This window comes from Narcine bancroftii, chromosome 9 (genome assembly GCF_036971445.1).
Source record: "Narcine bancroftii isolate sNarBan1 chromosome 9, sNarBan1.hap1, whole genome shotgun sequence".
Lineage (NCBI taxonomy): Eukaryota > Metazoa > Chordata > Chondrichthyes > Torpediniformes > Narcinidae > Narcine > Narcine bancroftii.
Window position 1 is genome coordinate 49,697,303 of NC_091477.1, and position 26,400 is coordinate 49,723,702.

The 26,400-nt window shown below is 40.4% G+C and overlaps 1 protein-coding gene across 1 annotated transcript in view; it reads left to right on the forward strand.

Moving 5' to 3' along the window:
• LOC138743573 (dedicator of cytokinesis protein 2-like) overlaps positions 1-26,400 on the forward strand; it is a 699,740-nt gene that overhangs the window by 176,207 nt on the left and 497,133 nt on the right. Inside the window, exons 17-20 of the mRNA XM_069899077.1 lie at positions 9,119-9,191; positions 9,840-9,943; positions 22,316-22,496; positions 24,220-24,317. Coding sequence (XP_069755178.1) covers positions 9,119-9,191; positions 9,840-9,943; positions 22,316-22,496; positions 24,220-24,317 — 456 coding nt within the window. The remainder of the gene's footprint in view (positions 1-9,118; positions 9,192-9,839; positions 9,944-22,315; positions 22,497-24,219; positions 24,318-26,400) is intronic.

Consider the following 26,400-nt stretch of genomic DNA (forward strand, 5'->3'; position numbering starts at 1 on the left):
CATTGTTGGGGTCTTTCATGGCTTGGTTCAGCATCATGCTGAAGAAGATTGAAAAAAGAGTTGGTGCGAGAACACAGCCTTGCTTCACGCCATTGTTAATGGAGAAGGGTTCAGAGAGCTCATTGCTGTATCTGACCCGACCTTGTTGGTTTTCGTGCAGTTGGATAACATCAATGAAATATATCCCTTTTCTGGTACAGTCACAAGAAAAGATTCAAATTTAGTCAATTTAGGTAAAATTATATCTCTACCAAATATTTGTTTTACTAAAGATCGAAGTTGATAATAAACAAATAAAGAATTCTCATTAATTCCAAAATCTTCCCTCATTTGATTAAAGAATAAAAATTGACCCTCTTTAAAACAATCCCCCAAGTTTTTTATATCTTTAGATTTCCAATGTAATAAACATTGATTATACATTGAAAAAGGAATAAGTTGGTCATTATATAATGGTGTTAAAGTCAATAATTTACCCTTAGAACCTATCATTTTATTTTTCCTCATCCATAACTTCATTAAATGTTTTAATATAGGCACATTATATTGTTGTAATAAATTTAAATTCCATCAAAACAAAAATTGATGTATTTCAAATTCAGAAATATTCGTAATCTCAATTTTAAACCAACTTGGGGCCTTTCCAAATCCATTAATAAACTAATAAATTTAAATTGAGCTGCCTCATAATAATTTTGAAAATGTGGTAACCGTAATCCCCCTAATGCATATTTCCAGATTAACTTATTCAAAACTACTCTTGGAAATTTACCCTTCCATAAAAATTCCCTAACCATTTTATTTAAATCTCGAAAAAAATTCTTATTAAGTAAACACGGAATTGACTCAAACAAATATTGTATACATGGAAAGATTTTTTTTTTTTTTAAATTTTTTATTTTTCACACCATAAATCACAATAGCCATGATATACACTTTTTCTTTTCCACACATTTACAGTGACTTTTTCTCCCTCCCCCCTCCCTCCTCCCAAGCCACCCCCCCACCCCCCCCCTCATCCATTTTAGGTATACAATCGAGGTTGCATTAATTCAGTTAGACAATGTTGTCATTCAACAAAAATACACCAGAAATTCTACTGAGTCCATTCTTTTCTTTTCTTCTCCTTCCATCAACTTAGGTAATGTTTGTTCCCGGTAGGTTTTCGCTATTGTATTTAATGTAAGGCTCCCATACTTGTTCGAATATTTCAATATTATTTCTTAAACTATATGTTATTTTTTCTAATGGAATACATTTATTCATTTCTATATACCATTGTTGTATTTTCAAATTATCTTCCAATTTCCAGGTTGACATAATACATTTTTTTGCTACGGCTAGGGCTATCTTGACAAATCTTTTTTGTGCATCTTCCAAGTCAATTCCAAATTCTTTATTTTTTATGTTACTTAGGAGAAAGATCTCTGGATTCTTTGGTATATTGTTTTCTGTTATTTTATTTAATATCTGATTGAGATCATCCCAAAATTTTTCTACTCTCTCACATGTCCAGATTGCATGAATTGTTGTTCCCCTTTCTTTTTTACATCGAAAACATCTATCAGATACTGTTGGGTCCCATTTATTTAACTTTTGCGGTGTAATGTATAGTCTGTGTAACCAATTATATTGTATCATACGCAGCCTCGTATTTATTGTATTTCTCATCGTTCCAGAGCATAACTTCTCCCATGTTTCCTTTTTTATCTTTATATTTAAATCTTGTTCCCATTTTTGTTTAGTTTTGAAAGATATTCATTTTGATTGTATTTATTCTTCCAATTAAATTTATAGGAAGATCCTTCCACTTAATCAAATCAGCTTTAATCTGTTTCATTATCTGTACATAATTTAATTTATATAAAGATTGATAATCAAAATCCACATTTATACCCAAATATTTAATTCGATCAGTCCACTTCAAATTAATAATATTCTTATAAACTGAATAATCTCCACCTATCGGTAAAATTTCACTTTTTTCCCAGTTAACTTTATATCCAGACAAAGATCCATATTGTATTAAACATTCCTTCAAGTGTAAAAGTGACTGAGCTGGGTTTGTTAAATACACCAATACATCATCAGCAAATAAATTAATTTTATACTCCTCGTCTAAAACTCTCATACCTTGTATCTGTGTATTTTGTCGTATCAACTGTGCTAAAGGTTCAATTACTAATGCAAACAAAGCTGGTGATAAAGGACAACCTTGTCGAGTTGAATGAGTTAATTTAAAAGGTTCCGAGATCTAACCATTTGTCAATACCCTGGCTATTGGTTTATTATATAAAGCTTTAATCCAACCAATAAAAGAAGGACCAAACTTAAATTTCTCTAAGACTTTAAATAAAAAGTTCCACTCAACTCTGTCAAAATCCTTTTTTGCATCAAGAGATATCACCATCGGATGGTCAGGGCACTGTCAATGTTTATTAATCAAACTAATCACTCTAAGAATATTATCTGAAGCATACCTATTCTTTATAAAACCTGTTTGATAAACATGTATCAAATGAGGTAAAAATTTAGCCAATCGATTCGCTAATACTTTAGCTATTATTTTATAGTCTACATTCAGCAAAGAAATTGGTCTATATGAAGACACCTTTAATGGACCTCTATCCTTCTTGGGGATTACAGTAATTAAGGCGCTAGAGCATGATTCAGGTAAATCATAATGTTCATTAATCTGTCGTAACACATTTCCAAACACTGTAGATAAATCATCATAAAATACCTTATAAAATTCAACCAAAAACCCATTATCACCAGGTGATTTTCCATTTGGCATTTCCAACATAGCTGATTTAATTTCTAAATCAGTAAAAGGATTCTCCAGCTCCAATATATCTTCCTCTCCTAATACTGGTAGTTTCAACACCGATAAAAAGGAGTCAATCGAACCGCTCTCCTGTTTTTCCTCAGAAGTATATAATTTCTTATAAAATGTGTAAAACTCATCATTAATCTCACGAGGTTTGTAAGTAATAGTCGAATTTCGTCTAACTGCATTTAAAACCCTTGATACCTGTTCTTTCTTTAACTGCCATGCAAGTACCTTATGTGATTTCTCACCCCATTCATAATACCATTGTTTAGATCTATTAATCAAGCATTCATATTGATAAGATTGCAACATATTATATTTCAATTTCAATCTGGACAACTCTATTTTCTGATTTTCTGTCACATCTCTCTGAAATTCCTTTTCTAATTTATCAATCTGTTTCTCTAATTCAAGGCTCTCCGTCAGATCATTCTTTTTAACCTTAGAGGTATAACTAATTATTTGACCTCTCAAGTAAGCTTTCTTAGCATCCCACAATATAAATTTACTCTGAACGAAGTTAACATTTTCTTCCAGAAAGAGATTAATTTGTTTTTTTAAAAATTCAATAAATTCCATTTTTTTTTTAACAACATCGTATTAAATCTCCAATGATAAGTTGCACAAACTTTTTCAGAACTCTCATAAGTAAAATACAACAAGGAATGATCTGAAATTACCCAACTTTATATTCTGCTTGTAGTATTTTCCCCTGTAAATGTGCCGATACTAAAAAAAAAATCAATTCTGGAAAAGGATTCATGTCTAAATGAATAAAAAGAGAAATCCTTCTTTGTTGGGTTAAGACGTCGCCAAATGTCCATTAAATTAAAATCTTTCATCAAAGCTCAAATTTGAATTGCCATTTTAGATTTTTTAACATTTTTGGAGATTCATCTAATAAAGTTTCCAAAACACAGTTAAAATCTCCTCCAATCAGAACATTTTCATTAGCTTGTCCCAGAAGCAGAAATGCATCTGAAATAAATGCTTCATTATCCACATTAGCTGCATAAATGTTAAGTAGAGTCCAAAAATCATTAAATATCTTACAATTTAACTTAAGAATATGTCCTGCATTCATTTCCATTGATTGTAATTCAAAAGATAATTTTTTATGTATCAAAATTGCTACTCCCTTAGCTTTAGAATTAAATGAAGAAGAAAAAACATGTCCAACCCAATCCCTCTTGAATTTCATACTTTCTTTTTCATTCAAATGTGTCTCCTGTGAAAAAGCAATATCAATCTTCATCTTTTTAATGTAAGCCAAAACTCGCTTACGCTTGATCAGATTATTTAATCCCTAAACATTAAAGGTAGCAAATTTCAAATTCGTCATATCTAATACAATTGCTAGATACCAAAAATAGTCACAAAATTAAAAATAACAAAGAATTTTTTTTAAAAATAAATAAATAAATATAAATTTATATATAGAACCCTCAAATTAAAATATTTAGGCCCTCCAAATAAAAATAATATTCGTTAATAAGAGAGAAAAAAAAACAACAAAAAATACTACCAAAAGGTAGTAACTCCCTAAAAAAACTGGGTGTGGATTATCCACTAGGGACTGAGACTAACAAAGAAATTAGTGCAATCCCCTCCTCCCCAGCCAGCTCGTCAGAAATATTAACATATTACAAAAAAAATCAGCCTTGAGATTCTAGTCCAGATGGTGAACTCATTTCAAGAGTAGATGAACTTTTTCCATTCCCGTTCTTTCCATTTCTGCCATTTTGTCCATTTCCAAGTCTATTAGATTTTCTTTTAGGAGATAACGGTGGACTCTTTCTTTGTCCTCTGACATCTGGTAGCGAATTAGCAAAAACCATTGCTTCATGCTCACTCTCAAAAAATTGAAACTGATAATTTCCATAAAACACTTTCAACACAGCAGAATAATGAAAAGCAAATTTGTAACCTTTATGCCATAAAACATCTTTAAATGGATTAAATTCATGTCGGCATCTGATGATATCTCGACTCAGATCAGGATAGAAGAAAACTCTACTATTCTGAATCATCATTGGAGCTTGCCTTTGTCTGGCATTTTGAACTGCAAGTTGAAGAATTGTCTCCCCATCCAAATAATTCAAACAATGAACTATCACAGCTCTTGGCAGTTGACCAGGAAAAAACATCTCGAAAAAAATAGTCTTCTTAAAGTCTTCTTAAAGCTCTATGCGCTCTTTCCAATACCAATCCATCAGGAAAAGACTCTTCCCCCAACATCTGGGGAATCCAATTTTTAAAAAAGTTGATGGGATCTTGACCTTCTATATCTTCTGGCAAACCCACAATTTTCACATTATTTCTTCTGTTTTGATTTTCTAAATAGTCCATTTTTAAAATTAGCTCTTTTCTCCGGGCTCCTAAATCTTTAACTGAATTTTCCACCTTTACTATTGTTTCTGTATTGAATTGTATCTGTTGTTTATATTCAGAAAGAGAAGCTTCAAATTTTTTTAAGTTTTCCCAGTTTTATTTAACTTCTGCCTTAACCACATTTAAGTCTGAAATTATATCAGTATTCATTTGAACTACCTGGTTCAATTGACCAGTAATAACATCCAAATAGGAAGCAATACCTTCAAACATCGTGTAAACAGGCTGAAGTGCAGTTTGAATTACAGGATCCAGTTCCATAATTTGTAACTCGCTTTCTTCCAGCTCTTCTTCCATTTCCTGTACAGCAGTAGAGTAAGGTATGTCTTCTTCTTGTTGCTCTTCGAAAGGTAGCATTCTAGTTGTTTTACTGCGAATTTGGACACCCAACGACGACCCCCCCGACTTACTCAGGGGGTCATTGCTGCTGTCCCCCCACAGACCATTTTTAAATAATTTTATGGAGTTCTCCGTAATTAACAGCGTCACCCAAGCGCATAGTCGCTGCAGATTGCATGTATGCCGTCGGAATCTTCTTCCTCCGCGCTCCCGTCTCTTCCAACGGGAGAGTTCTTTGTAGCAAGCCTCCTGGATCATGCCTGACATCTCGGGAGCGCGCTCCTTCCTCCGCAGAATGGGTCGAACCAGCACCATCCTGAGACTGATGAGTAACTGTAACCTTTGCTTTCGTCCCCACCGGTGATCGTTGAAGCTTGGGGATAGCTGAAAACGGATCCGAGGCTGTTCCAAGTTGTTTAGGCCCCAATTCTTTGGCACTTCGAAACTGTATTTCCTTTTGTAACTGAGACTTAGGTTTTTTATAACGTTAGTAGCCATAATGGCTCACCAAAATATCAAACTAAAAATTTAAGTTTGAAAATTAAAAATAAAGGGTTAAAAAACAGACATTGAAAAATCTGACCAGAGAGGGCAGGGATTACACGTCCGATCTCTACGCCATCTTGCCACGCCCCCTTCAGGGCTGTACTTGAAGACCAGTTACTTAAATGGGATGACAGAGAGCAGCCTGCTGACTTCTAGCTTAGAAAGGGTTGTCCTCTTCATGATGGTCAGAATGAGCAAAGCGATACTTTACACAAAGATACTGGATAAACTCAGCAAATCAAGCAACTTTATTTATGTAGCAAAGATAAAGATACATAAGCATCGTTTCCTGAACCTTTCATCAAGGAATGAGCAAAATGCAGACAGGTGTCTGAATAAGGTGGTGGGGGAGGGGCAGGGGGAGAGCACAGGCAAGAGGTCATAGGTGGATGTGGGTGGGAGAGTACAAGAAAAAAAAACCTGAGAAGCGATAGAGGGAGGGAATTGCTCTTTGAATGGAGAGGTAAAGGGGCAGAGAGCTGGAGGAAAGGAATCAGAGGGATGGCAAGAGAGGAAGATATGGGAGTGGCCCAATGGAAGCCATAAAGTCGATGTTAATGGAGGCAAAATATTAGATGTCACTCCTCCAATTTGCAATGGCCTCAGTTTGGTAGTGTACAGGGTCAAGGGCAGACATGGGGGTAGGGTGTGGAATTGAAATGTGTGGCAACTGGGAGATCCTGCTATTGCTGGGAACAGAGTGAGGGTACTGAACTTAACTACATTTGTCAAAAAGACACATCCTTATTTAATTTTGTGATGTTTTATTAATATTACACGAACAATCTCCCACTAATAATACATCTGTAAGTAGAAGATTGAGCTTTGTGCTGACGACAGTTTCTAAAGAACAAAATGGTCCATGATATTCTGTGCACGTGGGGAAAAGAATCAATAAATAATAACAGCAACCTCAAAGTGCAAGTGCACATCAACTATTTGATTGTTTTATCTGAACGATCATTACGATCTGATTGATGGAGGAGCCCATCATTGTGTCAAAATTAGAAGGTTTTGTGAGTCTGATGGACTGTGCCCAGAAACCGCGCCTTGTGATAATTTAACCCAGCAATGATGTAATATTTGTGCAGATTAGAAAAGTTGACTTCTGTACTCTCTGAAACTGGTTATGGTACCGTGGTGATTAGAGATCGAATAATTAAGCAATTTCTCAACAGGCAGCTCATTATTTCGTTATTCTTTCCTCTCATAGTCTGATGAATGACTTGCTGGGAATGTTGCTTGCTTGTACTTTGATAGACTTGAGCCACCAATCTTTTAGTCTCTCTGTGAAGCCCAGATCTGGTCAGTCTCACCTCAATCTCCACAACAATTTTTAAAAATCTGATCCTCTCAGCATGCATGCAAGTTTGAAACCATGCACATCACATTCATCTTGGAACACTGTGGTGAGTATACTGCTATCTCATTGCCATTGGGCTCTTTCACCTCAGCAAAGCGAAGTATGACTCATCCCATTTCTGGATTTAGTCCAAGGTGACATGGATGAATCCCGACCTGAATTAAAGCCACAAATTATCCCAGCGGTGTGTGAGTTATGATTGCCGCTAATGTGTACAAATGATAAATGATTCACCTGTACCCACCTGCTGGTAAGGGCTGAGCCAATCTTAAGTGATGAGACCTGAGGTTGCGGCAGGACAAGCTCTGACCATGGAATGACTGAGGGCACCTTTGACAGCTGAGCCAACCGCATCACTGGTTTTGGCCATTTTTTGATAGTGTTCAACTTTAAAATAATTGTAAACAGAAAAAAATATTTAAAAATACATAAATTGCAGAACAGATGAAAAATATCATTGTTAAAGCAGAGAAAGGTTAAATAGGCTTGGACTTTTATTCCCTGGAGCATCAGAGAATGAGGGGAGGTTTGAGAGAGGGATATAAAATGATAAGGGGGTAGACAGTAAATGCAAGCAGACTTTTGTCACTGGGGTTGAGTAAGGACATGGGTTAAGGGTGAAAGGTCAGATGTTTAAAGAAAACATGAGGGGGAACTTCTTCACACAGAGTGTGGCAAGAGCGTGGAACACGCTGCAAGCTGAAGAGGTGAATGTGGGCTCGATTTCATCATTTAAGAGGAATTTGGACAGGTACATGAACGAGAGAGGAACGGGAGGCTTTGTCGGGGTGCGCACCAATGGGAATAGGCAGAATAATAGCTTGGCTGACTAGATGGGGCGAAGGGTCTGTTTTATGCTGTAGTGTTCTATCATCTGAACTCAAATAGTTCCGAAAAATATTACTTTTCTGTGGTGCCTCTTCAAGTGAAAGGCCATTTAATAATGTGAATAAATATTATCTATCTTATGCATTTGATGTCTCTTTCAATTAAATTTAATTAGCTTACTATTATAGTTTTTCCTTACGAGTACCTGTTCAGGTGCAGCAAGTAAGAATTTTGGTGTGCAGTGTATAATGTGTATGACAATAAACCCATTGTCATTATTATTTGTTCCCGTGCTGTGTTTCAACTGGTTTAAATTCAGCTCAAAACTCTTCGATCTCACTGCTGGCCGGCAGATTTAACAAGATGGCATTCTCCAATTTGACTCCAGGAGGAGTTCACAGGTGGGGACCCCATCATTCAGTGTTTCCATCTCTGATCCTTCCGGGGAATATTAGTTGGGAAAGGCAATGAGATGAAGAGGTGGAGTAAGTTGGTTCAATGTCAACAGTTGAATTTGGCCTAGAGTTCCTGGCACTGTGTTCCATCTTTTTACTGCTCGTACAGTAGGTCACTGTTTACCTTTGTTTCTAGCACTAAAAGAGAAGAAAATTCTCAGAGTGAACTTGCACTACAAGGCCGTATCCAAAATCATTCGATTTCTACTAAAAGCAGGCCTGAATCATCAAATAACGAGAAAATGTAATGGAAAGGAATTGTTAACATTTATATTTCATTTTCCGCATTTTGCAATTCTTAGTTATGTTAAATGTCTAATGAATATCACTGAAGATTTTTCTCATATTTCTGTCCTTTGTTAGTTGGCTATTCCAATGGAAGAAATGCAAAGAATTCACCTGAGGTTTATGTTCAGACACAGATCATCACAAGAATGTAAGTTGTATGTAAGAAGGAAATGTAGTTCTTAATAATTCATCAAAACGGACAGTCAAATTATTGAAGTGGCAAATCAGTGCAGCACAGGAACACACCCTTTGGCTCGGGAGTCTGTGCTGAACCTGATGTCCAATTCAGACTAAAGCTCCTCTGCTTGCACCTGATAGGTGTGCCTCCATCCCTTACCTAGTCATGTGTCCATCCTGAAGCCTCTGAAGCATGACCATTGTACCTCATTCTTCCACCACTACCATTAACAGACTGTTCCAGGGACCCAACACTCTCTCTGAAAAGAAGGTGCTCCCCAAACAGCTTCCTGTATTCTTCACCATTTTTTTCCCTTTCTGTTCCATTTTCTTCTTCACCTTCACACACTTTCATCTCAGTCTTCAAGTTTATTATCATCTGACTGTACAGATGCAATGAGATGAAATGGTGTTTCTCCAGAGCCCGGTGCACACACTTACAGACACAATGCAAAGTATCTAATAATCACATATATAAATCAAGATATAGTTATATATATAAAAACATATTGGGATGATGTCTAATTAAAAATAGATATATTCATGCAATCTTTGCCTTTCTCTCCCCTCTTCTTTCTGCTCAAAAATTGATGGCCTTTACCTTCTTTATAACTTGCAGCGAAAGACAAAAGTGAGAAAAATTTTGCAATGGCCTTCGTCAGACTGATGAAGGATGATGGCACAACCCTGCAGGATGGTATTCATGAACTATTGGTCTACAAGGTATGTAGAGAGATATTCATCTCCTTAGCACAGCATGTTGCCTGTTAAAGACTTGATCTGGATCACTGCCTCTAATGTTTAGTTATATAATACTGAACTGAGTTGCTTTGGTGTATGTTGTGATCATCTTCAAGAGAGATTTTGAAGTTGGTAGCTTTTAGATATATGCACAGTAAAAAGCCAGTCCGTACCCAACTAACCCACACAAACAGTGGGAGGACATTGAGGCTCTTGGGGAAAACATGGGGAGAATGTACAAACTCTTTACAGCGTGGGATTCGAACCCCGGTCCCGATCGGTGGCACTGTAAAGACGTTGCGCTGACTGCCAAGCCAATCGTGCCACTCTGAACACCGTTCACACAAAGCATAATGTCAGCAGCGATTCCCTAATTTGGATCATTCTGGTATTCGTGGCAATTCAGCAATTTATCAACTTTTCCAATTTAGCCCAGTCGTTTTAAATAATAAAACTATCTCTCTACACTTATATTTATGCTTGAATAAATGAAAATTTGTTTCCATGAATACAAATACAATGTACAGATCCAATGAAAGACTTGCTTGCTGCTGCCGCGGAGATGCATGAAACAGCAACAACGATTTAAGTAGAATTAAGATGCCATAAAGAGAAAAAAGATAATAAATACGAAAGAAAGAGGAAAAAAAAATCACATTCACCCCAAATGCAAAAAAAAAAAAAAAAAATGCTGTACACAAAGTTCTGGAGTAACTCAGCAGGTCATACAGTTTTCATAGGAAGTTAAAGGCAGTTGACATTTCAGGTCTAAGCCCTTCCTCAGCATTTGTCCATATGCTGCTTTTAAACTAAACTGGCTCTATCCGCACCCTCTCTTTAAACTCTACTAATTCCATCCCCACCCTCTCTTTAATCTCAACTGGTTCTTCCCCCAGTCTCTCTTTAAACTCAATGGGTTCTGCCCCCACCCTCTCTTTAATCTCAATGGGTTCCATTCCCTACAGTTCCTTTAAACTCAACCAGGACCCTATTTTCTGTTTCTCTTAAGCCTTGCAATGCCCCATTCCTTGTACTCTTTAAAAACTCATTTCTCACATTGCTTCTAAGGTCACCAAGGCTATGATTGCTACATATAAACTCACTTCATTTGAAAAAAAGTGTATTTTTGCCATTGTTTAATGTGTAAAATAAAAGCTTTTTAAGTGTAGAGAAAAGGCACTCATGAGGAAAGGCTCAGGCTTGAAACTTTGACTGCCTTTTACTTCATCTGCTGCTGTATGACCTGGTGAGCTTCTCCAGTACTTCTGTGCACTGCAATCGAGCCCAGCATCTGAAAATTGTCTTGTTTACCTCCATTTGGTGCCAAAAACGTATGTCATTAGAACTGCAGACAGAGATTTGGTGTTCTTGTGGTAGTGTTACAATACTTTGAGGTTCACTAGCCTAAAAGTTGCTGGAAAAAAAGAACTCTTCTTAACCCAGAGATGCCAGACTTCAGGCTTCTGTACCTTCTGGGAGAAGAGAACATAGACAAGTTGATGGGGTCATTTACGTTGTGAGCTGCCTTCTTAAAAGGTTTTGTGGAATTCTGGGAACATAAACTTTGCTGATAAAACAAAAAATGTGTTGTTAATTGCCAGGCCTTATTTTCTGCCCTGCCTGATTGAAGATTAATGTAAAAATTTACTGGCAGAAATTACTTAACAGCCACAAGGAGGATAAAGGCTAATAGAAACAAAGGACTGTTGGGGATTTCTTGCTGATAGAGTATTGACTGATAATCATGTACTGAGTCAACTCGTGGTTAATATTTTGGTAAATTGTGGTCCGGTGTCTGATGGAATAAAGATAACACAGAGTTGTCTTTTTATTGATGATGTGAATATAAAAAAAAACACAAGTGGGAAATCCAATTGTTATATTCAAATTTATTGTCATTACTTTGTGTGAAGATAAACAGAAATCAATATAATCTTAGCAGGTTGTGCATCATTCCACTGGTGTGCCTACGATGAAATGGTTTCCCTGAAAGTAGGTGTCACCAACGGCATTTTTTCCATCTCACTTTCCTGACAGTCAATATGCTCTGTGTTTCTTCTGACAACTGGGTCTGAAAGGTTCAACGTTTGCTTTTATCTTTGATGATATATACCGACCTTCCTCCGCAAGCTGTGAAAGATGCCCTATCACTTGTGCTTCTCTGAATGAATAAAGTAGGAATTTCAAGGATAGCTTGCAACTTGTCACACATTTGACCTCAATCCAGCAAAAGTTTTGACATGGCCAATAAATCCAAGATTGAAGAGGGTACTTGTACCTTTCTCACTGCACTGGAAACATTTTGGACATAACAATGGTGTCTATAGGATAGATAAAGTGGAACTAATGTGCATTCCTGAAGTGCCAATTAATGAAGAGATCGAAGGCTGTGTAGTTAACCAGGAATCATGGCTTTTATTAGTAGAAACTCAGTAGTACAATAATGAATGATAATGGGTGCGCACACAGTTATAGCCAAGGGGAGTGCCTTTAGTGGTAGAGATAATACACATCCAATGTCAGTAAAGCAGAATAAGCACAGCGAAAGACTGTCAGGATGACACAGATTCATCAGTCTCCCCCCAGCAGAAGTTGGGTTAAAATGAAAAGAACAACTTCTAGAGTAATATTCAAGTGAGGAAACAATTCTACTGTAAGCATAAAACAAACAGTCAAATAAATGGCATTGAGAATTTACTGACAGAGCCAAAACATGGCTAGCAACTATCAGCGCAATCAGGATATAATGAGATGTTTATGAATAGTGGAGCATCTCAGGTTGTTTTCGAAAGCAAGAAGACCTCCTTATCGGATCAGGTGGAGGTTTTGCAGGAGTGACAACCTTGGGAACTGGCGGTGTTGATACAGTTCCCTGGTCTGTAGTGTGAGATGGCAGGACTTCTGGACCTGTTCCAGAATCACCAGCGTGAGGCTGTGGGGCCTCAGCATTGCCATCGGAATCCTTACTAGGGGTCACAGGCTGGGGTGGGGGGGGGAAATCACGTCCAACCTCTCAGGATCACTCTAAGTGGGGGCATGCAGAAGGGGTGAGTCAAGCGGGGCAATGTCTCTTAGGGGTACTGAGTCCATGCACCCGTCTGGAAATTTAACATGGGCATAATTGGGATTAGTGTGCAGTAGTTGAACTGGCTGGACTAGAGGGTCAATTTTATGCGTCTGAGCATGTCTCTTCAGCAGCACGGTTCCAGCTTCAGATAGACAGGCTGGCCAGTCCATCACAGCCCCTGATTTTCTAGGAAAGGTAAACATACATTCATGAGGTGTTTGATTTGTTGCTGTACATAATAGGGACCGAATAGAATGTAACGCCTCAGGCAGCACATCCTGCCACCAAGTAACAGGGTAACCATGTGTCTTTAACATGAAGTTAACAGTCTTCCAGACTGTGGCATTAGCCCTTTCAACCTGCCCATTGCCCTGGGGGTTGTAGCTTGTGGTGTGGCTGGTGGTAATCCACTTGCATAACAGAGCTTGGTGCAGCTCTGCGCTCATGAATGCTGAGCCTGTCTGTATGAATGTAGCTGGGAAAACCAAAAATACTGAAGATTCTGTCAAGTGCCTTAATGGCAGACGTCGTTGAGACGTCAGGGCAGGGTATTGCGAAGGGAAACCTTGAATAATCATCGATTACAGTAAGGAAAAACAGATTTTTGTTGTTAGAAGGTAACGGCCCTTTGAAATCTAAACTGATCCTTTCAAAAGGTTGGGTCGCTTTGATGAGAGTGGCCCCTGGAGCTTTAAAATACTGCGGTTTGCATTCCGCACAAACAGGGCAGCTTTTAGTCAGTTTTCTGACTTCTTTGAGGGATTAAGGAAGGTTGTTAGCCCTTATGTAGTGGAAGAATCTTGTGACCCCTGGGTGGCACAGTCCGCTATGGATCTCCTTTAGTCCTTCAAGCTGAGCACCGGCAGCAGCTTGTGACAATGTTTTGGAGGGATCATTTAACTTGCCAGGTCTGTACAGGATCTCATAATTGTAAATTGAGAGTTCTATTCGCCAGCGTCCCATGTTATCATTTTAAATTTTACTTTTGCGTTTAGTATTAAACATGTAAGCTACAGATTTCTGATCAGTGACCAGGGTGAATTTTCTACCAGCTAGAAAGTGTCTCCAGTCGTGAACAGCTTCAATGATAGCCTGGGCTTCTTTTTCAATGGCTGGATGTTTAAGTTCAGGTCCGCGTAGCTTGCTGGTCTGCCGTTTTGATTAAGGGTTCCTGCTAAAGCACAATCTGAGGCATCGGTGTCCACTTGGAATGGGACATCCTCGTCGATGTACGAGAGTACAGCTTTGGCAATATCAGTTTTAATTCTCTCAAAAGCTTTCAGAGCTGCTGGAGAGAGGGAAAGATTTTATGTCAAACAGGGGGAGTGCCTTCTTAGCGTAGTCATGTACCCATTTGCAGTAGTAGGAAAAGAATCCCATACACCTCTTAAGGGCTTTTGCGGAGACTGGGGGTGGCAACTTCTTAAGGGGTGCCATTCTTTCAGGATCGGGGCGGATTTTGCCCTCTCAAACAATGTAGCCCAGAATGGGTAATTCTGTTTCATTGAAAACACATTTACCCTCGGTAAATGTAAGGTTGAGTTCTTTGGCCATTGCTAGAAATTTTTTTAGGTTGTTAACATGCTCGGTCTTGGTGTAACCACAGATAGTGACATTATCCAGATAGGGGAACGTACCCTGTAACTCATACGCGCTACCGATTTTATCCATCTCCCTCTGAAACACTGACACACCGTTAGTGACCCCAAAAGGTACCCTCCAAAACTAGTATAGACCCCCATCAGCCTCGAATACCGTATAAAGTTGTTCACATTTTTTAATGGGAATTTGGTGGTAGGCTGCCTTAAGGTCGATAGCGCAATATAAAGTGTACTTGACTATATGATTAATGCGAGGCAATGGGTAGGCGTCCAAGTTCGTATAACGGTTAATTGTCTGGCTGTAGTCAATAGCCAGTAGTTTCTTAGTGTGATTTTTCACCACTACCACCTTGGCTTGCCACGGACTCCTGCTGGGTTCAATCAACCCCTCTTTATGTAGTCTCTGAGTTTCTTAATAAACTCACAGTCCTCTTTGCTGTAAGAACGGGTCTTAGAGGCAATCGGTCGACACTCGGGAGATAGATTACTGAACAGCGAGGGAGCTTTGATCTTTTATGTGTACAGACCGGAATGACCAGTGCGGGGGATGGTAAGTGTGAGTAGCGGCCCATCAAAATTTAACACTACACTTTTCATCTGAGATTGAATATCCAGCCCCAGTAACATGGGAGCACAGATATCAGGCATTAAAAAAAGCCAAACATCAGCAAGAAAATGTCCCTGCAAGTTCAGAGTAACCTTACACTTGTCCTGTATGGTCTTTCTAAGTTCGCTACAAGCCATCGATATCTGTCAGTTCGCTGGATATCTCTGCAAATTTAAGGCTTTAGCAACCTTTTCATGATTGTAGCTGAGAGTGCTGCTGGAGTCTGTTAAGCAATCGACAGTCTCACCATTCACCTCCCCCTTCATAATCGACCGTTCCAATCCGTAACAACCCCCAAGCTTTACAGTCATTTGAGCTATCACAGGGGTACTTTGTGTTGATCTCACCTCGCCGTCACTTGAAGTCGATTCAGTGAGCTCATCTGAAGATTCCCCCTTTGCAGTCATCTTCCATTCCAGTGGCTCTAGGATGAGTTTTCTTGGCACTTTTCTTCTTCTTATCAGTGGGAGTATTTTTTGCCCTACATGTTTCCCACAGTAGCTGCAAGTAGCGAATTGAGCCAAACACTTCTGTCTGGGGTGCCAGCTCTTATCACAGAAGTAACATTTGCCAGGGGTTTGTTCCTTCATACCCCTCAGGGTTCCAGCACTCCTGGGTGTTTCCTTTTCAGTTTTCAGTATTTCGCTGGACCGCATAGCACTTCTCAGTATTTTGGCTAGGGTGACTGCTTGGCCATAGGTCAGAGGCTTTAATCGAGATTTCTAATAGCTTCTGACGAATGTAACTGGAGTCGATTCCGTTGACAAATGCATCCAGTTTCAGAGCATTGCGGTGTTGTTTCACATTGACTGCCTCGACATCACATTTGTTTGCCAACGAGTCTAGAGCCAGTGCATAGGCAGCATCTCTTTCCCTGGGTTTCTGGCATCTAGTCAGCAACTGGTGCCGGGCAAGTACCACATTCTGCGGCGCTGCATAGTAAGTGGTCAGTTGTTCCTGGGCTATAGCCAGAGTTGCAGCTCCTCAAGTTACAGCAAAACGAATCTCACTCATCAAGGAGTTCAGGTCGCCCCGCTGTATCCTCTCATCGACCACGTTGTTCCGAGCCATGTAGTTATCGAAACAAATAATCCATTGGTTGAAGATTTCTCTGGCCCTCAGGGCAGACTGGTCGATCATTAGCCACTCTGGCTTGAGTGCAGCATCCATTTCTGCTAATAAAATTGAAGACCCAGTTAATGAAGAGAATGAAGGCTGTGTAGTTAATCAGGAATCAAGGCTTTTATTAGTAGAAACTCAGTAGTACAATAATGAATGATAATGGGTGCGCACACAGTTATAGCCAAGGGGAGTGTCTTTAGTGGTAGAGATAATACACATCCAATGTCAGTAAAGCAGACTAAGCACAGCGAAAGACTGACAACATGACACAGATTCATCACAATTCCCAAAAGCAATTCAGTGAAAGGATAATATTCAGAATGAGGAGGGTAATCTTGACTACGGAATAATATTTGTGAATTGACAAGGCGGCCAGAAGCCAGACTTACATCTCCAAGAATACAGGTAGAAGTGATGGTCATAAGGCCACATGGGATACCTGCCTTCATTAGTTGGGGTTTGGGTCACAAAGGTATGAAGGTGATAATGCAAGTGTATATACATTAGTGAGCCCACAGCTGAAATGGTGTGTGGAGTTTTGAAAGCCGATTACAGCTGTGGCTGCATGGAATGGGTGCTGAGGAGACTTGCCATAATTCCTGGGATGGTTCATTGCAGTGAAGAGAGGAGAATGTGTTGATTGTGGTTGTATTGTTTGATGCAGAATACCAATGGAGGTCAGAGAGCTCGGCCCTTTGTGTCCATATTGACTTTTTTTCCAAGTTCAAATATTATTACCATCTGACTGCATATTCAACTAGATAAAACTGTGTTTCACCGGACCATGGTGTACACTCACACATTTGCCTCTCCCTTTCCTTAAAATTCTTCCCTTCCCACCTGAAACCTTTCCCTCTAGATTGAGAATCTTTGACCTTGGGAAAAAGATGGTGACCATCCACTTTATCTACGCAACTTCATGATTTTATAAACATCTATAAGGACACTTCATAACTTCCTGCATTCCAGGGAAAACACTAACAGCCTGTCTATTCTCTCCTTTGTAACTCAAGGCCTCCGGTCCCAGCAACATGTGAGTGTTCTCTGTGTGAGATTGGTGGGGAATGGAGAGAGTCAATGAATGGTCATGTCTGTGGCTGAGGCTTCAGGGCATTAGAATGGCCATTTGCAACTGAAAATATGCTACTTTGTGACCCTTCAACAGGATTCGGCCCATTTGAACTCTGTTGTGGCCTGAATGGGTGGGGAGTGGGGTACTTAGAACATTACACCAGAGTGCAGGCCCTTCACCCTTCTACATTGTGACAACCCATGTAAACCTATTTTGCAACAATGTAACCTGCCCAGCAATGCATTCCAGATATTCCCCACTCTGTGTTAAAAAATAAATTCCTCTGACATCTCCCCTGAACTTGCATCAAGCAGATGTCCTCTGATATTTGCCACTGTTATGTGAGGAAAAAAGATGCTGGCTGTCCATGCTATTATACATCTCATAATCTTGTATACTTCAATTAAATCACCTCTTATCCTGCTTCATCCTTCATTCTTCCCACATACCCATCAACTCCCTGCAGACTCTGCCACTCAACAGGGACAATTTACAGTGGCCAGTTAACCTGCATATTTTTGAGATGTGGGGTGCAGTGAGTGGAGCATTGGGAGCCCAGAAATTGTGGTGGTAGTGTGTGTGTGGTGGGATTCAGTGACAGCAGGTGGCTTTTGAAATGTGGTGAGGTGTTCTGAGCCAGAGGCTTATGGCAAATTTATTTTCTTTGGACATACAGCATGGTAACAGGGCATTTCAGCCCACAAGCCCATGCTGCCCAATTAACCTACAACCCCTAGTATGCTTCAAATGGTGGGAGGAAACCGGAGACCCCAAGGAAAACCTACACAGGTACGGGGAGAATGTACAAAGTCCTTACAGACACCGGGGGATTTGAACCCTGGTCCCGATCCACCACTTAAGCTTCAAGAGAGGACTGGGGATGGACTTGGAAAGTGAGATCAAATTGGGGAATAGAGGATCAGCAATGGTAGCAGATAGGTTGAACAGGGCTGGGATGTAGGGAAATGGAAAGGTTTGGGGCAAGGAAGGTTGAATGTGTCAATTCTTCACAAGCATTTGGCCATATTTGACTCTATGGGCACATATTGTGGGTGTCAGTGAAAGATTGTTTACATTGAGGAAGAAAATCACTAATTTATGTACCTGGCAGGTATTGCCATCAAGGGCTGTTATTCTATAATACTTATAACACGTGGGCCCAGGTCAACGTGGCCTAATTTTCCCTGCAATGCAACATTTGATTCACCCCTCCAGTGTAACAATTTTCAATTGCATAATTGCTGGGGTGAAAAAGTGACGTGCAATTAAATATCCAAGCACTTAGTTTGACATGATGTGCTTAGATGGTCTGCTGTATGAGAGATTCAGCAACATGCTCCAAATTGAGAGACTACAATGAGCTGACATAAAACTTTAACAAAATCACAGTTGGAGTACTGTGCACATTGTCGGGGAAAAGAAGTGAGGCTTTAGGGAAAGTGGCAAACTCACTAGGATGCTGCCTGGCATAAGGGACTATGAACAGAAAGAAATACTTGAAAGGTAGTGGCTTTTTACTTTTGAATAAAACAAGCTCAATAGAGATGTAATGCTTGAAATTATGGAAATGTGGGACAGTGCAGGCTGAGCAGAGGGATATGTCGAGCAAGATTAAATGAAAAAGATGTAAAACGAGGCAGAAAGAACCCTTCACATAAAGAAATGAGATGCTGGAGATTTGCTTCCAGGCTCAGTCTCAGTTTATTTGCAGTGCTTGGTACAGCGAAGCTTTCTTCCATGAGCATCCTTGCGGAACAACTCTAGCATTCGCACTGCCGTACAAAGTAGAAGGGCAAGAGCACAGTGCCAGAGCATTGAGTTACTGTGGGGAAAAAAAAATCAATTCGTAGAAAGCAAGAGGAGCATGAGAACACTGTTGTGAGTTTCATTCTGAAGCCTGATAGCAGCAGGGATGAAACTGTCTTTAAGTCCATTGGTGCGTGCTTTCATGCTCTTAAATCTTCTCCCCAATGGGAAGAGGGAGAAGAGAGTGTGTCCTTGGTGTGATGTGTCCTTCAGTTCTCTGGGCAGCAGGAGATGTAAATTGAAAAAAAAATTCAGGAATGAATTGCGTCAACCCTGGAGATCGGATCAGAATGAAGCGAAGAATAGTTGCAGAAATATGGGATTGGAGTGTGTAAATGGGGTTGTAAAAAAACTCTTCATGATAAGAAAATGCCAATCCAGTCCATGTGATCTCAATAACTTTCTCCCATGTGTCGTAGTGTGTCCCCAAGGCATTAAGGATGATAAGATGTGTCCATGTGATTATGAAAAATAGACAGATTCTCACAAGGCTATTAGAACAAGCTAATTCAATCAGAGTGAATCTAATTACATTTAACAGCCTGAACTCAATTTATTTTCCTGTAATAAACTGATACCTGATGATTGAGATGAATATCTCGGGGTTTGAGCACCAACTTTAATTGGCACTAGTTTCTGCTTTTTTTTTTATTCCTCCAGAGCTGTAGAGAACTGAAACACCCTCTGGTCCACTGTATACTGTAACCATCTGAAGCTGTTATTCTCCCCACATTTCTCTCAACTCCCCACAGTTTCAACTGCTCAAAATTTACGATTCTCCACTAATCCACATATCTGGTGGCCTCATTATAAGAATGAGGTTGATACTTTGGAGAGGAGATTTACCAGTGTTACAAGTCCAGAGGACCCCAAAACAGAGCAATAATCGATATGCACCTGGACAAAGGGTTACTTAAACAAAAGTTGCTTTTAATTATCTTTGAACATGAAAATAGAATCCAACTTTAACTTATCTCGATTGACTCACTTAACCTACTTAACCCTCTTCTAAGTCTAAGCACGTGTGTGTAATGTGTGTAAGTTCAGCAAAGTTCTTTGGTTCACAGTCCAATCTCACTGATTGCAGGCAATTCTTGTACTGTGCACAGAAGTTAACATTAATAAAGTTCACCAGGCTTTAACAGGTAAATGGTTACCACTCAGAAGGGTTCTTGTTGGTTTTCAAAGAGTTTTTCCTTGTTTCAGATCATCACAGAGTTCCTTTCTGTTCCTCCTATTACAAGGGAAGGACCAGACAGCCAGTCCTCTCCTTTGATCAGGCCGTCTTCCAGAGCTTGCCAGCTTGTCCCTCTGGAACCGATGACTGTGTCTCTCCTCTTTCTCTCACCCCCTCCAACTCTGAGAGCAAAGCCTGCTTTTTTTTCTGTTTTCTGTCTGCAAAGATCACATGACCTTCCAGAGAGCAAGTTCTGTTTTCCAGGCAAAGCTGCTACTGCCTGTTGTTACATTTGTTGCCCTTTTTGCAAAGGACACTCCATCATGAGTCTGAGCCCCCTTGCAAAAGCTCCTGCAAAAAGTCTGTGTTTTAAAGTGTTTGTGTGTGACCTGCTCTAACAACCCTTTCCCAATTTATCTCCCAAATACCTCTATATACCCTGTCACAGCAGACTGTTGCCTGGATTAGAGAACCTGTCTAATGAAGCAAGGCTGACAGAGCTAGGGATTTGTTCTTTGGAGAAATGAAGGATGAGCGGTGACTTTTCAGAGGTATATAAAGTTATGAGGGGCTTAGATAGGGTGGCTATCCAGCACCTTTTTCCTGGAGTGATAGTAACAAATGCTGTTTAATTAACGGAGGAATTTTAGGGGAGTTACTGGAGGTAAGTTTTTTTACACAGAAAGTGGTGGGAGCCTGGAATGCATTGCCAGGGCTGGTGGTGGAGGCTGGGACAATAGGGACTTTCAAAGGATTCTTAGATAGGCACATGGATGTAAGGAAAAAAAATAGAGGGTTTCAGGTGTGAGGAAGGGAAGGATAAGATTGTCAGTTTTCATATGTCAGCACAACATGGGCTGAAGGGCCTGTATGTGCTGCAAGGTTCTGTGTTAGAACCTTAGCACCACACAGAAAACAGGCCATTTGGCCCTTCTAATCTGAGCCAAAGCATCATTCCTCTAGCCCCAATGACCCACACCCATTCCATAATCTTTCAGTTCTCTCCCATCCATGTATCTATCCAATTTATTCTTCAAACTTAAGAGTGAGCATCCATTTACCATGTCAGATGGCAGTTCATTCCACACTCCAGTGAGTGTAAATACCCCTAAACCTTTCCCCTTTCACCCTAAAGCCATGACCTCTTGTTTTTATCTCTCCTAATCTAAGTCAAAAGAGCCTACTCACATTTATTCTGTCTATAATTTTGTAAACCTCCATCAAATCTCCCCTCATTGGTTCAAGGAATAAAGTTCTTGCATAAAGTCCTAAACTGTTTAATTTTTCCCTGTAACTCATCTCCTGAAGACCCAGCAATATCCTAATAAATCTTCTCTGAACTCCCTCAATCTTACTGATATCCATCCTGTAATTTGATGACCAGGAACTACACACAATACTACAAATTTGGTCTCACCAATGTTCTACGTCTTGGAGATATGGGAGGAAGCCAGAACATCTGGGGAGAGCCCCTCCCCTGTCGGGGGTTGGGATTGAACCCAGGTTGCTGACAATGGTGGATACAGGGTCACTGTGCTGTCCCCAATGTAAAAGAGGAATATCTTGTCCTCTTGTAGCATTGCCTACTTGTGCTTTGGTACAGTTTCCCAGCCTTCTGTCTGGGTTTCCCCCTTCCTTGCCTGGACAGGTGCTGTGGTGACAATAAATTTCTGGCTCAACTGAGCATGCCATTTTTAGGCGCAATTCTGATTTGCAGATTCCTAGTAGCCCCAAGACCAGGTCCGGCGACCCTTGCCTGGATCACCAGGTATCATTAGATAACCTGCTTCAGTCAGGATGCAAAGGACTACAAAGGACTATATTTGTTCACTCTGATGCCAAGTAATGCACTTAACAACAAAAGAAAAACATTTGACCTTATTCCCTGTTGGTTACTTGCAGGGTGACAGCAAGAAGATGGAAGATGCTAGTATATACTCCAGGCTGCAGTCAACCCGCCAAGCTTCTGATTATAAGGGTGCCACACTCAGCCGCAGTAATACAAGTGCAGGGCTCTCCAACAGCTTCAGAGATACCTTCATCATTACCTCACTTGCCTGTTCCACCAAACTCACGCAGAACGGTAGGTGCATGCTAGAGCTTTGTGCCAATTAAAGTCGTACTTGGGTTTTACTGAGGCTTTGGGATGGGATGGTTAGCTGAGATGTGAAGCTCCCCACGATTTCTGATGGAAAAAAGAGATGGCAAGCATTGACTGGTTCTTGCGTTGCCAGGTATCCAAAGGGCTATAAAACGAATCGTAGGAACTACTTTCATTTATGGTTTCGGATGTCCTTGCAAGCAATTAATTGCCTCGTGAGGAAATGTTATTCCTTTGGGAGTGAATATCAGATGCTAAATGACAACAGTTTGAACAAAGCACACATTTTACAGACAAACCTCTAATTATTATGATTTAAATATTCTGAGCAGTCCTAAAACTGACAGCAGCAAGTTTGGCACATGGGTCTGGAGCTGTTGATGAGAAAGTGGTGGAGTGTACTGTCTAATGTGAAGTGAGTCAGTTGGAACAGTGAGGGATTGCATGAGAAGCTTCAAGAGCTCTGTTCACCCACCGCCCCCTCTGTTCACATGCTGCCCCATTTCTCACGCCTCTCCCTCTCTGTTCCCCTGCTGCCCCTCAGTTACTCCACTGAACCCTCTCTCTGTTCCCCGCCATTCCCCACTCCCCCACTTCTCCTCCCCTCAGTTCCTCTTCTGCCCCATTCAGTTCCCCAACACAACCCCTCTATTTCCCTGCTACCCCCCTGTGTTCCCCTGCCACCCCTTTGTTCCCCGCCATTACCCGTCAGTTCCCGGTCTGTTCACCCGCTGCCGTTTTCTCCCACCTACCCCTCTGTTCCCCACTGTGCCCCCTCAGTTTCACCACTAAACCCCCTTCATTTTGCCACCCCCCAGTTCCCCGCCATCGCCACCGTTCCTCCACTGCCCCACCCCTCAATTCCCCTGCTACCGCCCCATCCTCTGCAGCCATGCCCCTCAGTTCCCCGACCCACACCCCCTCTGTTCTCTTACTGACTGCCATTCTGTTCCCCCACCGGCCCCTTCTGTTACCCAACACCCCCCCCCCCCGTTCCTCCACCTGTCCCTTCTTTCCCTCACTGCCACTTCTGTTACTTGCCACCCCCCTCTGTTCACCTGCTACTCCCCTTTGTTCTCCTGCTCTTATTCTCCTTCCTCCACAGATGCTCTCTGACCCATTGATCTTTGCCAGTATTTCCTCCCTTTGCTCTGTGTTTTGCACCTGTCGGTATGCGGATGACAAATCTCAGATGCAGGAGGAAGAGAGTGAGAGGGTCAGGATCACCTGTGTGGCAGTGAGGCAATGAGGAGTTGAGCTGGGTGGTTTTTGGGAGTTGGTGAATGCAATGTTGTAGCTAGTGAATAATAAAAGAAAGTCAACTTCACAGCGTTCTGAAAGAAACGGGTGAGTGTATTCTTTATTTGTTTGTAAGCTGTGAAAATTAGTGCCACGAATGCACCATTTCTACTTCGACATTAGGTAAACCCTGTGACGAGCATGGTGTGGTGCACTCAGCAAGCAAGCACAAAACTCAAAAGACTGTACGACAGACTTTATTCCAGTAAAAGTCCGAACTCTAGTTCATGCCTTGGTGGCTCCCTGTGTGACTGGCTCAGGAGGGAGCCGGCTCAGGCCTATGTTCGGGTCGGCTGACTGACAGCCAGCAAGGTGGAGGTGCAGAGGAACAGAGATCGCCCCTTGCAGTCGGTTGGTGGTCATATCACCACACATGGATAATAATGGGCTGCTTTCTCTCACACAGTGGGTTTGCTGGGCCTCCTGAAATGGAGAATGAAACCAGAGCTCCTGCAAGAAAACCTGGAGAAACTGAAGATGGTGGATGGGGAAGAGATAGTTAAGGTACGGCCGTGTCCCACCCTCAATTAGAGTGCTAATCCTCACCTACTCCCCTCCCCCCCACCCCTGGGGTCTTGAAAACACCCCAGAATTTTCTTTTTTTCTCTTCTCAAATTTGTTTCTAAATCTCCATTTGACAGTTTGCCATAATTAAAGTTCAACAGCGCCAGATTTGAACCTACGTTGGGAGTGCTATAATAGCCTCGTGCTGACCACTAAACTATTTGTAGTATGCTAATTACAATAATTTTATAGATTGCCAAAATTTGCCTCCAAATTTATAGTCAGTGATTTCAGAATGAAAAAAATTAAAACAATAAAAGCTTGGCACTTGGTGCCAGAAGGTTGCACAGTCTAACATTTTTTCACTTAAAAAACACATTATAATTAAGATCATTTCTGCTCCTCAGGCAAACTCATTAACACATCATCATCTACACTGCAGACATACCTGGAGGCCTCCCTCTGTTAGATAATGCATTACTTCAATTGATTCGTCTTCAGAAAGGAGACTGAATAGAATGATAACAAATCTCTCCAACAACTGCACAAACAATTTAAGACTTTAATCTAACCTGCAAGGATTTTGAAAACCCAGCTTGGTAAATTGATTATCCTTCGTGTAATACTCCCATTGGAGCCTGATTCCTAGGATAAATTGCTCTCAAAGTGGTGACAGGCCTGAGAGTTACGTCAGAGCCAAGGCCAGTTGGAAGTTTCCAGTCAGGAAATTGTATCATTTGGAAGAAAACTAGTAAGGATAATGAGTCAGAATCAGAATTTATTGTCATGAACATTTCATGTAATTTGTAATTTTGCAGCAGGATTAATTAATAAATTACATTTTAAATAAATTAGTGCAAAAATAAAAGAAGGTGGGGTGGTGTCTGTGGTTCAATGCACAGTCAGAAATCTGATGGCCGAGGGGAAGAAGCTGTTTTTGTACCATTGAGTGTTTGTCTTCAAGCTCTTGTACACTACTCCTTCCTGATTTGAAGAGGACATGGCCTGAATGGTGAAGGTCCTTGAGGATAGATGCTGCTTTCTTTAGACACTGCCTCTTGTACATGTACTTGATTGAGTAAAGACTGATGGCACTGGCTGAGCTCACAACTCGAGTCTTTTTCTGTCCTGTGCATTGGCACCTCCATATCAGAGACCAGTCAAAATGCTCTCGCTGTAGAAATTTGCAATAGGTTTTGATGACGTACCAAATCTCCTCAGACTCAAAATGAGGAAAGTGTTTCCGATGCGAAAACCTCGTGTCCCAAAAGGAAGGTGGTAACTGATTAAATGGTAATTTTCCACAGCAGATTAAATGTACATTAAACAACGGAGGAGCAGCAAAGAGAACGACTAGCCCTGTCAAAGAGTGAGCATAAAGGCAATGAACCAAATTGCTCTGGTGGGGTGTGAGTTGGTGAATGCTGCATCTTTTCAATTTCTGGTAGAGTCTCTAAATTTTTTAACATTTTTCAATTTTTTTATTTAACATATTATAAGTAAACAATGCATGAGGAGAATAGAATAGAATCCAGAATTGAACAATAAAAACAGAAACATCAATATATTGCAAAACCCCGTCTAACCTACCAAAGTAAACAAAAAAGAAACAACAACAAAAATGTTTTAAAAAAAAAAGAAAGGCTGGGCAGTTCACTGCAACAGATCTATACAAACTGTTTATCTGGTCCTTGCCAATAAAAAAAACAACAAAAATCCAAAAGAGTCTGGAAGGTGAAGTCAAGATACAAAATTAACTCGTACAAAACGAGTTTATAAAGGGACACCAAGTTTCTTCAAACTTAACAGAGGTATTAAAAGTACAATTCCTAGTTTCTTCTAAACTTAAACATAGCATAACTTGACAGAGCCATTGCATCAAAGTAGGTGAATGTGGATCTTTCCATTAAAATAGAGAATGCCTCTTATGGCCAATCTAAGCTTGAGGACTCATATAGCCAATGTGGTCATTTGCCTGAATTTTTTCTGCATATGCTTTTAATGTGAGTTCAACTTTGTCGAAAGTAAAGTTGGAATACTGAACTCTCAGATTAATTTACTGTCAGATGGAGCATGCTGCCAG